The 16,063-nt window shown below is 39.8% G+C and overlaps 1 protein-coding gene across 5 annotated transcripts in view; it reads left to right on the forward strand.

Moving 5' to 3' along the window:
* Nucleotides 1–16,063, forward strand: part of LOC116325647 (A-kinase anchor protein 13) — a 124,764-nt gene that overhangs the window by 31,999 nt on the left and 76,702 nt on the right. For all 5 annotated transcript variants that reach the window (XM_039613087.1, XM_039613093.1, XM_039613100.1 and 2 more), the window contains exons 3-7: nt 158–311; nt 5,598–5,752; nt 6,322–6,493; nt 14,157–14,340; nt 15,727–15,922. In XM_039613087.1, the coding sequence (XP_039469021.1) occupies nt 158–311; nt 5,598–5,752; nt 6,322–6,493; nt 14,157–14,340; nt 15,727–15,922 (861 nt within the window). The remainder of the gene's footprint in view (nt 1–157; nt 312–5,597; nt 5,753–6,321; nt 6,494–14,156; nt 14,341–15,726; nt 15,923–16,063) is intronic.

Genomic DNA, 16,063 nt, shown 5'->3' on the forward strand with positions numbered 1-16,063 from the left:
GTGATGAATCACAAAAGTTAGATTTATGACAGTTATTTACTCCATGTCAGCGTGATTAAATGATATGTGCCCATTTCATGTTATAAACATGTCTTTTCTTTTTGTCTCTTTCTGTTTTTTCTTTTCCCTCCTCCGTTCTGTCTGCATGCCTCTGCAGGGTCATTGTGTTATCACAGTACAGCTCAGTGATGACGAGCTGGCTGGTAGTGAGGAGGGCATGGACTACTTCCTGCTGTTCGCTGGCAGTACGCAGAGGCACCTGACCAGCACCCTGAGGAGCAGTCATGACACCTTGCAGGCTTTGTGTCCCGGTAAGCCATCGTACCCACAATGCCTTGCAGCTTACTAGCACCATGGCAGCTCCACCTACAGCATTTAATATTTGTTAGAGGCGGTGTTTGCAGACACTTTTAAATAAGATAAGCCTGGATTAATAACAACTAAAACTGATGCTCTATGAAAGTGCACTCACCAGCTATTTTATTTAGGAATGTTTTGGTAGTATCTGGTTGGGCCACCTCATGCCTTAAGAACTGCTGACGTAAATTCATCAAGATGTTACGTCTGTGTCAGCAAATGGAGATTTTGGCTCACACTGGCATGACAGCATCACATAGTTACATCCGTGATACATTTCATCACATCCACACCACAAGTGCTCTGTTAGATTGAGATCTTGTGCCTGTGGAAACTATTTAAGTATGGTGAACTCATTGTCGTGTTCAAGAAACCAATTGGAGCTGAGTTGATTTGAGCTTTCTGGCAGAACATCTTATCCTGCTGAAAAGAGCCTTCAGAAAAAGGTGCATGTTGTGGTCATAAAGGCATGGACAGCAACAAAACATGGGTAGGCTGTGGTGTTTGATGCTCAGCTGTTACTAAAGAGCCCTGAGTCTGCCAAGAAGAGCACGAATCATTGATAAAAGCGAGGATGTTTGCTTTTGTTATGTTTACACCAATTCTAACCAGTTTCTTAACTGACAGGGCTGGCACCCAGTTTGGCTCTCTGCTGCTATGGCCCATCTGCTTCAAGGTTTGATGTGTTTCACATGCAGCGATGCTCTTTTGCCCAGAGAACTGCTGCTCTCTATATATTTTACTTACCATTCTATATAAACCCTAGAGATGGTTTTGTGGGAAAATCCTAGTAGATCAGCAGTTTCTCAAATAATCAGACCAGCCCATTTGACACTAACAACTATGTTCAAAATCATCTAAATCACCTTTCTGACCTTCAGTTTGAACTTCAGCAGGTTGTCTTGACCATGTCTACATGCATAAATGCATTGAGTTGCATTGCCTTATGATTGACTAAATAAATATTTGCATTAAGGAGCAATTGAACAGGTCTATCTAACAAAGTAAATGTATTTTATGCCCTTACTGGTCACTTTACTTTAGCACCTGTCCACTTTATTGTAATTCAGTACACTATCAGCATTTACATATGTGAAAGAGCACCTCAGTAATTTGACCTTATTTCTAAACCTTTATAGCCATCATAAAAGTCGACTTTATGGCAGATCACTTGTATTGGATTGTATTTGTGTATTTGAGTCAAAACATAGTAGCAGTGCTCCAGAAGAACTGAGGAAAAGTTTGAACATTATCTTAAAAGGTGGTTTTAAATTCTTCTGTATTCATCATGTGCTGCATCCCAAATTAATATTAAAAGAGGTGTTAAACCAGGAAGGAGAAAAAAAAAGATTAATCATCCGCTACCACTGTCCTCGTTTTAAACTAATGTTTTGTTTTGGAGAAAGAGGAATCACTTCACTTTCTAGAGTCTATCCCATTTATCACTCCTCTTGGAGCATTTCCCACTTTTTCTACTTGCAAAATGGAACATATTTGGTCTGAATTGTTTTTCTGAGCTTTTTCTCGGAAAAAAAACAAAACTCAACAGGAAGCCTTGATAGCAAAGGCCAGAGATCTCTGCATGCACAAAGTAGGTAGTCAAAACTGCAATGCAACTGTGACCCTGTGACCAGAGTTCATGTTAATTGAATATTTTCAGTCACTGACTGATCAGAGCATAAGAAGAATCAGCTATGACATTAAGTTATTCCAGACCGTCTGGGCTTTCGAAGAATAAATATTACATTATAAAAATCTGCCCTCGAGCTCTTAGGGAACATCAGAGCTTACTGGAGGTCACATGTTCTGGATGTGGTAACAAGCATTTATGCTACCAAAATGTTCATGTAATAAAATCGGGTCTTATGATATAAGAAATGTCACTGACATCATTGCTTCCTTCAAGGGTCTACGTTCCACAGAGGAAAATAAAAGTGGCAGTATTATAAACTGTGTTTGTCTTGCTACCAGTTCCACTAAATTAAAGCTTGAAGTTGGGAGGGAGTTGGTGTCACTTTACCAGCAGATTAGCTTTGCTTCAATGCTTTCTCCATCAGGCCCTTCTGGGCTCTAAAGGGATCAACCAGGTCGCGGGATAGAGTTCCCAGGGGACCTGGGAAAATGACTGCAAACTCACTGAATCACTGCTTTGGATTAAGATATCTCTGATTCAAATAATATTTATCAAGCTGCCTAGTAGCTGTCTGACTGCGTTGGTAGAGACATACACCGCTGACAAATTATAAAATAAATGGATCTGTCATGACAGAAAGTTTTCTCCCAGAACGAAGGGTAGTGCAGACGAGCAAATGTGGCTTATCTCTTTGTAGAGCACACAGTGACATGGAGCAGAGATTCCAGAAATTATATGTGAATTCATGCAATGCTTAATAACTACAAGTGGGAAATCAGTTTTGAAACTGGCCGTGTGTGTTGACATCTTGTTGGGAGTGGACAGACAGACCATGGCAGTGTTCACTGACTTTCTTTTTGTTTTCTTCTTTCAGACAAAACTGAAAAATAGAGCAATTTTTCAATGCTATTGTGACAAATTAACACATTTTAAAAAGCAATTGCTACATCTGCAATTGCTACAGTAACAGAGGATGTCAAAACTGGGGTGGCACAGCAAGGTGAAAAATATAAAGTGAAATGAACTTGAATTAATATGATTGTTTTCTTGTTTTTTAGGGAAAATATGTTAACATTTTTTTCCCCAAAAAGTATGTCTGTGCAGTTGCACTGATAACATGTACCCACGTTTAAGAGAAATTAACAGTGAATCTTTTTTCATTGTAAATAACCGATGAAAAGTGAGGTGTGAGTTGTGTGTACTTTTTCCTGCTTCTGAAGTGGGGCTTGCCAAAAAAGAGCCACCGCAATAATATATCAAGTTGTCCTCAACTCAAGTAACTTTGTTTTAACTTTGGCTTTCTACTCTGCTTGACTATACACTGTGGGGCAAAAGGAGGGGCTTTACACACCGTGTACACTTTACACACAGTGATATCAAGAGCAGAGGAAGGAAGAGAAACTAGTCGGACTGTAAATGATACCAAAACGTAGGAGATTAAAAAGGTTATATTTTTAAATTGATTTGACGGGGCCTGACGCTCTTCTCGCCAGCTGAGGTAGGCTCCAGTTCCCTGTGACCCAGATTTGAATAAGTGGTTAAGAAAATTAACAAATGCATTAATGGATAAATTGATTTCTACGTAATATATTTCTCTATGGTTTCTTGGGGATTTAAGTGGGTTCAGAGTGTGAGGTTGAGTTCCCATGCTGGGGACAGGCACTGCCCCCCTCCCTAAGCAATAGTTATGAAACCACTGTCGACATTAGTGTGCTTTGTTCAGTCTTTGTGATGTGACAGTCATTTGCATAAACTCTCATTTAACTGGTGACACGTTATGATGTTAATTTGTTTCTAGGTCAAATTTGACTTGTGAGTAAATGGCTGTTAGTCAGAAGAATTTAACACATGTTTCATTAAGTGAAATAATCTTATGATTTTATTTGTATTAATTAGGATTTAAATCAGCATTGCAGCTCTGCACTCGTTTGCAGCTCATTACTGTGACAAAATGAGTTCACCATTTCATCCAAGTAGTGCTTCTAAAATGAGAAAAAATTCAATTAACGGAGTGATTAAATTGAATAAAGATACTTTTTTTTAAAAAAAGTTAAATTTAAGCTTGATTTCCTCTTATTAGAGCAGATTGAATTAAGGCAATATTTTGATTTATCTAAGAACAGTACAGGTGTTACTAATAACATTAACACCTGACTTGTTAATAATTTTTATTCAATTGTTCTGAGCCAGCATGGACTGTTGGTAATGTGAAATTGAGCTTACAGCACATATTATGTTGGGATCGCTTTCTGCGCCTTGTTTAACACTCCATCATATTTGACCCATTTAACTATAGAGTATATGTAAAAGATGGATGCACCTGACCAGTGTCACCCAATGTGCACAACATTGGGTGACAACTTGGGTCTGAGTGACGTACAGTGGATGTCGTTATGCTTGACTGTTTTTTCTTTTTGTGACTACGTGGACTCGTTCACAGAGAATTTACATTATAATGTACCAACTACACCCCAGGCAGGAGACTTCAAGTAGGCATCACAGAAGTATAACAGGGATGACAGCTGTCCCTGTCTGCACCAGTATAATCTGGGCTTTAATTTTTTGGACGTCAACTGTGCCAATCTAAGGTATCAGCTAGCTGCAACCATAAATTCCACGAGTCAGTTGCAAAGACAATTAATACTTAGTAACATACAAAAAAACAACTTTAATTCATCAAAAGTTGAAATACAATCTTCTTATAAGCCCAAACCATTTTCTGTTAATATTACATTGAATCAAAATAGTGAGGTAAGGCCTACTGTGGCAAATAACTGCAGCTGCCTGTGACAGCACGCCTATAAGTGAGATTCTATACCCACTGTATTGTTGTTATGTAGTTGAAAAGTATGCATAGAGACCAAAATTGTTCTGGCCAGCCACTAGTGGCCACTCCAGAAAGTGCAGTTTTCTGGCACTACAGCATTGACAATGTTTATGTTACTATTAGAGATACTTTCAGTGACCAATATTTCAATTGATTCAGTGTGCATAAGCTGGGAGGGTCTCACGACAAGAAAACACTTAAAACTGAACGCAATTCAGCAGATGAGTTTAAAAATTTTGCGTAGAAATATCGGTTATGCATTTTATACCTCATGCAGTGAATCTATTTTAAACCTGCGACATGAACTGTGCAAGTAGCCAATATTGTTGCGATGATTTGTGATAGTTGTGTGGGTTGCATCAACAGAAATATATATACTCTGTAACTGAAGTAACTAAAGTTAATTTCCACAAGATGGGCATCTCAGGACATGTTAGACCCTACAGTGAGCTGGCATTGTACAACAATAAAGTATAAATAATTAGTTCAAACAACTAGTGTTCTAGCTAGGGCAATATTTTTTTATTGTTTAGTTGACATATTGTTGTATTGTTATTATTTAAGCTCATATGACTTGAGTTTATAGCAAGGCCAGTCATCTATAGCCGAAATGGGTTAATCCTAACAAAGAAACTTTTAATCTCATACACTGAAAACACACAATATAATCTATTTGTCATTGTGAAAAATGCTGTACACTATGGTACTGTCCTCCACAGGTCAGTTCTCTGTAATCCCCTCTTTCTCTCTCCTCACCCTTTCTTTTTGTGTCTCTTGTAGCTCATGACTGCTGCGAAGTGGTGCTGGTCACCTTGTGCTCAGTCACCCGAGGTGTCCCCGAGGAGCCACAATCCCATCTGGTTCACGTGGCGCCATTGGCCGAGCATCGATTCAGCTTTGTTCAGGATTTGGCGTTTGACATGGCCCAGTTCCTGGTGAGCAGAAAGACTAGTCATTTCTTTTCCTACTGTATGTCATCAGTTGAATAATAGAAATACTGAAGCTTGTCACAGGGCTGGAAAACAAAATTGGTTACCACTGGTTACAAGTAATACAGCTCTGTGTACAAAGTGACAGTTAAACAAAAGATTGCCATGTTATTGTTTCTTTCCTGACAAGGCCTAATGTCTGACAGTTCTTGGCGTTCAATTAATGAATTCTTTTCAGCACAGTTTATCATCCCATAGAAATTTTATGAGTTTGCTTTTCTGAGGAGTAGGACAAGATAAAATAATTTTCTTGGGCACTCAAACTTAATGGAACATGTTCCAATTTATAAATCCGAACATGATTTGTTTTTGTCAAAACAGTGCATCCCTAAATCGAGCTTAGCGCTGATACACTCATGTGGATGTTTCTTTCTACATTTACATCTTTCATTATTCAAAAGGCATTTGGTTAATGCTTTTATGCTGAGCGCTTTAAAATGAGTGCTCCCATTAGTCTACAGCTCACTTCAACCTCTATGAAACTCGACTCATCTCTGTAATCACCCTCCACACAGGTGAGCACGGTGGGCCGGGCTGATGGCCTCGATGGGGCGCTGCTGCTGGATGAGTGTCAGATTCCTCTGCAGGAGTGTGAGCGTCTGGATGAGAGTTTGGCACTGGCCCTACACCACCTCAAACTGCCTACAGGATGGAATTTACTGGGGAACAAACGATCCAACAGCACTGGTGAGTCTGGAGGGCAGTGGACTCTTTGAAACAGGCAGAATGTCTCTGCACTGATGCAGAAACATACTGACAAATTATGGTTGTATAACACATACTGACACACATGACCCTGCTGTTTGTGTGTTTGTTTATCTGCCTCCTTTTATGTTGTTGAGCAGATATCAGCAGACTAGCAAGACTGAGGATTCTTTTTTGGCATTTTCAAAGAGAGACACTGTAATTACTGGTCAAAACAACAAGACTTTGTTGCTGATTAGTGCAGATGAGTGCATGGATGTAACAAGCTGTTTACTGTCTCCACATTGTGTGGGTATGTGTGTGCTTTGCAGCATGCGTTACTAAAAGTGACTTCCATTTAACTTCTATTTTTATAGACAAATCTGGTGGTTGATTTATATATTGCACTCTCACTCTGGAACACCACCTCCATTACTGCAATGGCAGAGTGGAACTGAACACATTTTACATTACGACAGCGGGAGCACTGATGTTTGGGTTAATCACAGTCGGCTGTCGCCCCTTCTGACAGATGAACTTAGCCTGTGCAACTGTAGAAGTTATCCAGTCTCACAACGCTAGTCTGAAATTGGTTATGACACAGCTTTTGGGAAAGAAATAACATTAAGGTACCGCTTCTGTCTGACCTTCACAGTCTGTAAATTTAAATTGGCTACCTAAACCCAGCAGGAATCATTTCAGCTCCTAGCTTAAAATTTAAATCACTAAACTGTTCGTTCATTTTAAACACAAGAAATCCATCATTTTATAAAAATTGGAAATGCGTGACACTATGAAAGTTTAAATGTACTATTAACTTAGAGGTATCTGTGGTTGCAGCTTATCTCTGTAGAACGATCACTCCCTCTTCAGCAGTTTATGGTTAGTCTTTTCTTGGCACTTTGCTTTAAATGTGACTTTGCTTGTGACATTTGCCTTCCACCGTTCTTCCAAATATCTGTTATTGTTAACTTGCAGTTGTGGAGCTTATGTATGCGACCTAAGACCATATCAGACATGTTTCCGCATAAATGCAACCACAGTATTATACCAGCTGTTGTTGAATCTGGCATTCCATTTTCATCTGAACTACATAGCTGTAAAGTTTTTTGATTTGCTCTTGCTGCGCTGAAACAGTGGTATCATCTGTCCCAAGACAGTTGTATAAACACCTAGCAAATTGCCCAGAACCCCCTTTGTTGTAGTTTGTGCTGTATTACGTCTCTTATTTTGCCCCGAGGACATATGCATAAACACTCACAGACCTACAAAGTGAAAACGATACCAACTAATCCATCAGCTGATAACACGGCTACAACAGAATAAAAAGGACAATTGTGAACCTCTCTGTGGGTGGAGATGAGGATGGACTTTTGGTCAGAGATGTGAAGGAGGCAGTACTGTATGTTCCAGTTATTTTTCCTGGAGTACAAAAAGAGATAGTGGCTGTTTATTGTGGAAGTTTGGTTTAGATGTTTGCTAGTGCGATCTACATGGACGGCGCTCACAGATAATATCAGGGGAGGATTTGAAACAGCTGTGGGCAGAATTTGACTTGAGGCAGCAGAAAGAACCTGCTGTTGGAAATGGCAGGAGGTGAGCCCGAGGTCTGGAATTGATGGGCAGAGATTTCAACACCATTGCTTACTTGCCAACTAGAGGGTTGTGCATTTAGGGGTTGAAACACCCAGTGAAGGTTTGGTACCACCTGACACCATCCTCTTCAGCTGCGCATACTGAAGTAATGGCATCTTGATTATATGCAGTAAGTGATGATATCATCAGTTAAAAATCCAACACAGAAGTGCAAATCTAGCTTTGACCAGACTTGCTGTCAAAACATTTTTCAGGTAGCAGAGAAATTTGATCAACAAACGAGCTAATATATGGTTGTAAACAATTTTTACTCAAGAGATGAATTCATGATCATTTGTCTTAAATCTTCCATTGACTTGACTCTGCCAGGTAGTGTCTTTAATAAGGTTGTGTATGTTCTGTGTGCTAATGTCAGTGTGCTCACAGCAGATGAAGTCCTATTCATCCACTTGAAGAGTGTTTGAGGAGGAGCATTTCCTGGATTCAAATAATTTTTAGGTGCTTTTTGAGGAGGATTTGGGAATTAAAAATCCAAGACCTCCAAGGCATTTAAAAAAATGTACTTAAAGGCACTCAAATGCCTTTATTCTCTTGACATGGTCATATTTAACCTAAAAATAATCAAGTATTAGATAGTTAAAACCAGGTTTATTCACTAATAAAGGGTTTTATGCTGAACATTTTTTTGTACAAATATAAGCATGCATATGAATAATGGCAATTTAAATTTTCTCCATATATATTGTGGTCTCTCAGTTTAAACAGTGATCAGGAGTATATTTCTGGCTTAACAGCAACCACATCCACCTGCTTTTCACTCTTTAGTTTGAGAGGTACAGCCAATCAGAAAGGGCCTGGTTTAAAGAGTGCAGAAAGAGCTAAAGTGGTGTGTTTTAGACAGCAGATGAAGGCCCAATATAAAAATGTATTATTTTGCAAAGCTACTCTGAGAGAGTCCAGCAGTAAAAATGCTGGGGCTGGAAATGAGAGTCATAGATGTGCTAAACAGCTTAACATCCCAAGAAGACTGTATATAAAAATAATTATTTATTTATATTTGGAAATTTATTTTTAAGAGCTTAATAATATACGACAGGTGCTTTCAAAGTATCCCAAAATAAACATTTGCAACATACCATTTATGGCTTGATTGATACCAGAAGCCCTCGAGTTGCTTCAGTTTGTCATCACACTCTTTCTTCGGGGTGTCAAATGGATGTGAAGTGCCATTCTGACACAATCAAAGAGCAACTTCAGTTCTCTCACAGTGAGCTTGTGCAGTTGAAAGCAACAGCTGACACCGTTACATCATCGCCTATGTGTGTTCATTTTATCTATAAGAAATATTTCTGTATACTTGGATTATTCACATGGAAGACACACTGGTCTACAGCCCAAATGCTTCTGGAATAAATGTAATCACACTATACTAATTTGACTCACTGAAAGTGAAAGTGACACTTAAAACTGGTTGGTTTGGCTCTAGGCTTCATGATATGCCACAAGGTTATGTCTAAGACTAAAAGTTATTTGTTGGAACAAAAATGATTGAAGCACATCTTTACTGGTGAATTTTGGCAAATAATTTCAGAAGGCCACTTATTTAATCTTCCAATTTGGATTAAGTTTCTATGACTTATAGGTGTCAGGTATGAAATGTGGCAGATTTCAAATTGTTTATTAGCTCTGTTTGACTTTTGGCCTCTGTTTTGACCTTGGATTTGACCTTCCTAGCAGCAGGACTGTAAAGTTACATTATTTTTTTTCCATCTCCTCTGTTTGTTCCCTGCATTGTAAAAATTTTTAAAAAAGGTTTGTCATGGAGACATCCATAGACAGACATGTGGCGATGATCAAAATGTCGACATTTTATAATATTTGGGCTAACTGATGCAAGTCACATTTCTCCATGTGACAACATCCCACCTAGGCCCAATATCTTGTCCTTGTCTTTCAAATATAATGGGCCATGTTTAGTCTTCTCTCTAAAGACCTTTGTTTCGTGATGAAGACAGGTGCTGTATTATAATATGAGGCGAACATGTGCAAAATGTAAAAATAGTGAAAATAGTGGCTAATCAGCTGTTGTAAATGGTCAAAATGAAGAAGTAAACAGCAGGTTTGATCTCCAGAGCAGAAAACTCCAGAGTTAAAATAGAGTACGTGTGTTCAAATACGTCCAGTGTATTTGAAGACTGGTGTATTTACAGAACACGCCACTACACGGATTTATCTCTAACTCTGGTATTAGTATGAATAAATAGAGCTGAGTATCCCTTTGCTGAAGCCTGAGCACTTGAGGTTGTGAGAAACTGCTACATCAGTGGAAACAAACATACATTTTTATTAAAATCAAGTGCCAATTTTCTCCAGTCATTGACTCTGACAACTTTAATCAGTTAAAGGAAGCCAAACGAGCCAATGCAGATGATAAACTCTGCGAGGTAATTGCTCTCTGTGAAACGGCATAAACAAGACTTTTGGGAGTAGTTAGACCGCTGCCTCAGCCTCTGGCTATTTCTCAGATAATAGCTAATGGTTAAACTTGGATTTGGATATTAGGCCAAACCAGAAGAGCCGGCAAGATTTTGGACAAAACTGACTGGAAAAAAAGAAAAAGAGCTGGGAAGAGTGATGTGGAGTGGAGATCAGAAAAGCTCACACACTTCTTAAAATTTTGAATTTGTTATTGTTCTAGGAAGAAAACTCATCATATCAAAAATTAGCTTATCAGTATTGACCTTCATCCCGATTAGATCCGATCCACTTGTTACTGTGAAGTGTGTCAGAGCGCTTTAAAGATGGACACACACATACAGGCTCCTTTGCATTGAAGTCAGTTGTCATGTTGTTGATGCGGAAGGCGGCTTCATGCTGTGGTGAGTGATGTGTGCTCTAATAGGCTCTGCTTCACAATATGTCACACCTTCAATACAAGACGCTCACCGGTGCGGAGCCGTGGGGAGGGAAGAGGAGCGCGACTCCGCTCTCCATTTATCAGATCTGTCAGATGATGGATAGCATTAGACTATAGGTGGAGGTGACGGTGCTTCATCTCAGTCATCCTTCACGCTGTGGGCACGCAGCACTCGCTGCTCTCACTGTAGCCACCCATTTATTGTCGTCTGGGAACGTCACCTGGAAAAACTGCGCATGTCATTAAAGATGGTTGACAGTTCCCAACTGATTCCTCGGTTTTGAACAGGTGCATTCAGTGTCAAATTATCTAAAGCCCGTGGGTTGTCAATCAGTGCCATTAAAGTAGATGACTCAATGATCTGTGGCCTTTAAATTCACTAAAGTCAACTAACAGAACTGTTGCATAATGTATTAGTTGTTTACTTCATTCATCAATAAGACAAAGAGCCTGCAGCCCTGCTAACAATTCAGTTAGGCCCACCATTATTCCTGATGTCAAAGGTGAGATAATAACGCTTACATAGGTTGTATAATTAAAATTTTATTCAGTTTAGTTTAATGTTTTTGCACGCAAACTAGGGCCTGATACAGATATCAGCTGATGCCAATTTGTTCATTTCTTTTTGTTTTTCCTCCCTTTGCGCCAGTGAAGCAAGGAAATCCTCACTATAGAAAAATAACTGACCCGTTTTAACCTCTTTCACCTTTTCATCACATTTAACCACTAGCAATGTTAAGGTTCAATGCAGAAATTTGCTCATTACCACAAAGTCCTTCTAATGTTAATGGGTATGTTTGTTTGTGTTTTTGTTTTGTTTTTTAACTGATGGTATTGGACAAATAAAATTCTGATCTGAAGATGGCGCTAGATGAAAATCAGGTGATAATATCCTGGCAAGTATTCTGACAGTTGTCAAAGCATTTCATATGACCAAAGTGTGTATTCATTCTATGATTGTACCAGATTTTCTGCCTTGTAGTTTTTGAGAGCCACTATCAAGGCTAAAAATTGCTTTTGAAATTTGAGGATTAGCTTCTTTCCTCTGTTTTCTCTCCAAAAGTATCTACAAAAGTAAAATGTCACTTTTGGGTAAAGGATTTTTTTTTTTTTAAATTTTTGGGCTCATTTTCCTGATGAATAACTATGCCGAATAATTGGGGAAGCAGCAAGAAGCCAGGATCTCTGCCAGGAAGCGGTGAAGCTGCTTTGTTGTGACCAATCATTCATTGAAGCCACATTGTGTTGGTGATTTCTGTCCCAGAGCAGAAAGCTAAAATTGCATGTATATTCTAGCTGGCACTCATAATATGAAAATGACATGGCTGTTATGGCAGCCAGTTTTGAGGAACCGCAAACAAACCCAGCAGTAAAGCATTTCCTGCTGCTGTTGGCACCTCACATTCCACACCGGCCCAGCTCGGCCAAGTGGAGCATTAAATTTGACCAATTAGCTTGAGGTTGATCAGGGCAGGCTTGTTCATAAAGGCCCACAGTAAATGGACTGAAACCTCTCATCAGCAGACACAACCAGCATTGTGAATGTTGCCTAACGATTATTGTGATGCTGATAACACCAAGGAAAATGTGTTTTCTGCCCCTTTCCCTGTTCTCAAGCATTTGTTCTGCAGTTTATTTTTTCATTCTTTTCCAGCTGATCATATCTTGCTGTTAAAACCTACACTAGGCAGAGTAAAATAGTCCCAGAAGAAATCACAGAGGAGTTGGTATATAGAACATCCTGTTTGTGTCTAACCCAAAAGCCTTATATTTTATCTGTTTGTGCAAATAAATCTGGTTTCCTGTACTGCGTACTGGAAGAAAATCCTCTGCTCATAGGCAGTGACAAATGAAAGCGAAAGAACAAAAACAATCTTCCTAATAAACAGTGCAGAAAGACCGTCCAGAGAAATCTGGAACCAGCAACAATACTTTTTGCTGCTATAAATAACCACAGACCAGCTGGGTGATAAACAAAAGCACTGTATATGCAGTTTACTGACTGCATTACAGACATCTGGGTACTGAAGTTGAACACCACATTTAAACTCGCAAGCTTGCAATGTTGTGTGGTGTTTTAAATTACCAGTTCTGACATATTATTACTTTTTTATTTCTCTCCAATGAGCTGCTTGTTCTGCTTTCCATTGACAATTTATCATTTATTGCACTTCAGGACTCGATTTCCCACTAACTTAAAACTCGGGCATCCTTATGTCAGCATGCCCTCTTAAATTGACAATAAATTTGCCAGTGGTTGGGCAGTAAAAGAGATTAGTAATAACACAAAAGTTTGGGCAACTCCTTTAGACCCAGAAGTGTTTTCATAATCTTTTCCAATGAAGACAGAGAGAGAATTAATTACACAACTTGAAACGAGGAAATTTCTGGGATAGCCAACAGCCCTCAGCCAGCCTTTAGTACTGAAGAGAGCCTTGCTGGCAACCTGTTGCTTTAGCAGAACGATGAAGCGTGTGTGTGTGTGTGTGTGTGTGTGTGTGTGTGTGTGTGTGTGTGTCCATGAGTCTCTGTTAGTGTCTCTTTGAATGTGTGAAAGGGACGATCTTGGTGTTTGATGGTGTTATTAGCAGTCTGACTGATATACTGGGCTAATAATGGACTTAAATTAAAAATGGGACTGTGGTGTGCTGGTATGTGGTTAACATCTGCTGAAATGAAATGGTGTCTTTTGATTTATTCATAGAGCCATTACTGTTGTTGCTTTGATTTGTCCGATGATGCTTCAAAGGCTTTTCCGCATTCACTGAACATGTCAAAATCTTGATATGGTCTGTATTTTTCAGGCACACAAAAGGCATGATTACAATTACAGTCAGCTGGCATGCTGGATTTAATCACAAAATGACAGTTATGTCCTGCGGATACCTGTACTGATCATCTGATGGACATAGCAGGAAGGAGACAAGTTGTGGTTTTATCAGTCTGTGAGTGTGCAAATGTCTGTTGTATGCTGGGTCATCGTGGATCCTGAACTGGTTTAATTAGACTGCTCTGCAGTGTTGCCAGGCTGCCACAATTGATGGTATGTTGGCTGCTTTGCCACGATTTAGCTCCCCGGACCGCTGCACTCTGTCACGCTCTCTCTTTTTGATTCTTTTGGTCTTTATTTGTCATCTTCTCTCTCTTCCTCAGATCTGAATCCTCAGGAGACTCTGCTGCATTTCTCAGCACGTCGAGGTCTCTTTCAGGTTACACACTTCTTGCTGCAGCAGGCTGGGGCAAGGGGAGCCCTTCGTTTGGCCAACAGGCAAGGCTACACCCCGTCCGCTGTTGCGGAATTACGAGGGCACAAATGCCTCCATGAGCTCCTCACAAAGTAAGTGCTTGTATTTTTCTCAAAACATTCAGTTCAGGTTTCGTGTCATATGGCTATGCTTGAAAAAGATTTATTTGTCTAAACTGTCCTCACGCTGTGTGACAGTGACATTAGCCCTGAGGTTCAGTGAACATTGCCCTCCTCTCTGTACAAACAGTTCCATGTCAATATATCAGAGGGCAGATGGCGTGGTTCCTCCTTCTTTTATAGCAATGTTGTTTGTCTGTTGTCCTCACAGAACAATAGAAGTATTCAAAGAACATCACCACCAAGCCACGCAGCAGCCTAGCTTAGCACTTTCAGCTGCAGTCAGATAGTTGAGGGCAAATTGAAAAGTTGTGGGCTGCCAGTATTGTTCCAAGGCAATCCAAAGTGATGGGAAACTATTCTGCAACACAAAAGCCTCAGTCCTGTTTCCACTGACCTCTTGTAGTACCTTTTCAGTCTCACTATACGCAGCTCCACTTTAATCCAAACACACTGCAGTGCTGTCTCTGCAGTTTAATGGCATGGTGTATGTGTTTTGTTTAAAGTTGTCAAGTATTATCCTCTAATAATATCTTCCAGAGACTAATGAGGTCAAATTCTTTCATTCAAAATTAAAACTCAGAGGAGGGAAAAAGGAGCGTTTGAGTACATCGACTTAGACAGAGCTTAAAGTGGAAAGAGACTCCTTTTATGTCTTTGCAGAGAACGTTTCACTAAACTCAAAGTGAAGATGCCACACGCTGAAGGAAAACTGCCACTTAGCGAGCTTCCTTGTTGCTAAGCTTGCGCTGAAGACAGTTTATGACCTCCATCTCGCTCTTTATGTGCTGGTAATTACATTTGCCTCATGAAAAGTGAAGTCACTTGTAGCCTTGGCTGGTGACCTCAGCTGCCGGGCCTCGGTGTTAAAGAAGTCCACCCAGGATTACGCAAACAGATCTGCCTTACTAGGAGGCGTCTCCCCTGTGCAGCACCAACATATGAAAAATAAAAAAACGAAAAAAATGAAAAACTGCACATACTTTACTGTCAACTCTTGAATGAAATGCAGCAGGGGAGAGAAGGTTTTTTTAGAAAGCTTATCAGTTAGGAGTGGCCTTTAAGTACGTGTATTTTAATACTGGAAAGAAAAGTATAATTTTTAGTGGACAGGATATGGCATCTGGAACTTTTAAAGTTTTACTAACATGTAATCTCTGTACTTTGCTTGATTATTTGCTGACTACTAGAATCGACTTTCACAACCGACCTTAGCCAGTTTGAAGTTTAAGGATGTGAATTATGGAAGAAAAACTGCACTCTGTGAATTGGCTGACATCACTGTTAAAACCTTCTTTCCGTGTTAGCCAATCACACTGCAGACCCTTCCGGATGATCTAAGTGTTTATTTCACGGCAGGGCTGAGACCGAGCCGGAGAAGGACGAAGAGTCTGACACTGTCCAGCAGGTCTCTGAAGACGTTCAGGTGTTTTGCCACCTTCCCAAACTGAACACACACACTTTGACACTGAGCATACACCCTGGGCGTGACCCACCGTCCTTTCAGAAGAGTGTGGAGCAGCTGCTGCACTTGATTTGTCATCTTCATGCCAAGGTGAGTCATGCCACCTTCCTCTTTTAGCACGCTATCTGTGCTCACATTGGCTAAAACCAGGAGCTCTGCTGCTACTGAACATTGTTGGATTGTTTGTCTTTTCACTGCCCTCACTTTTTTAACCTTCAAACTTCATTTGTA

Source organism: Oreochromis aureus, linkage group 1 (assembly GCF_013358895.1).
Source record: "Oreochromis aureus strain Israel breed Guangdong linkage group 1, ZZ_aureus, whole genome shotgun sequence".
Classification (NCBI taxonomy): domain Eukaryota; kingdom Metazoa; phylum Chordata; class Actinopteri; order Cichliformes; family Cichlidae; genus Oreochromis; species Oreochromis aureus.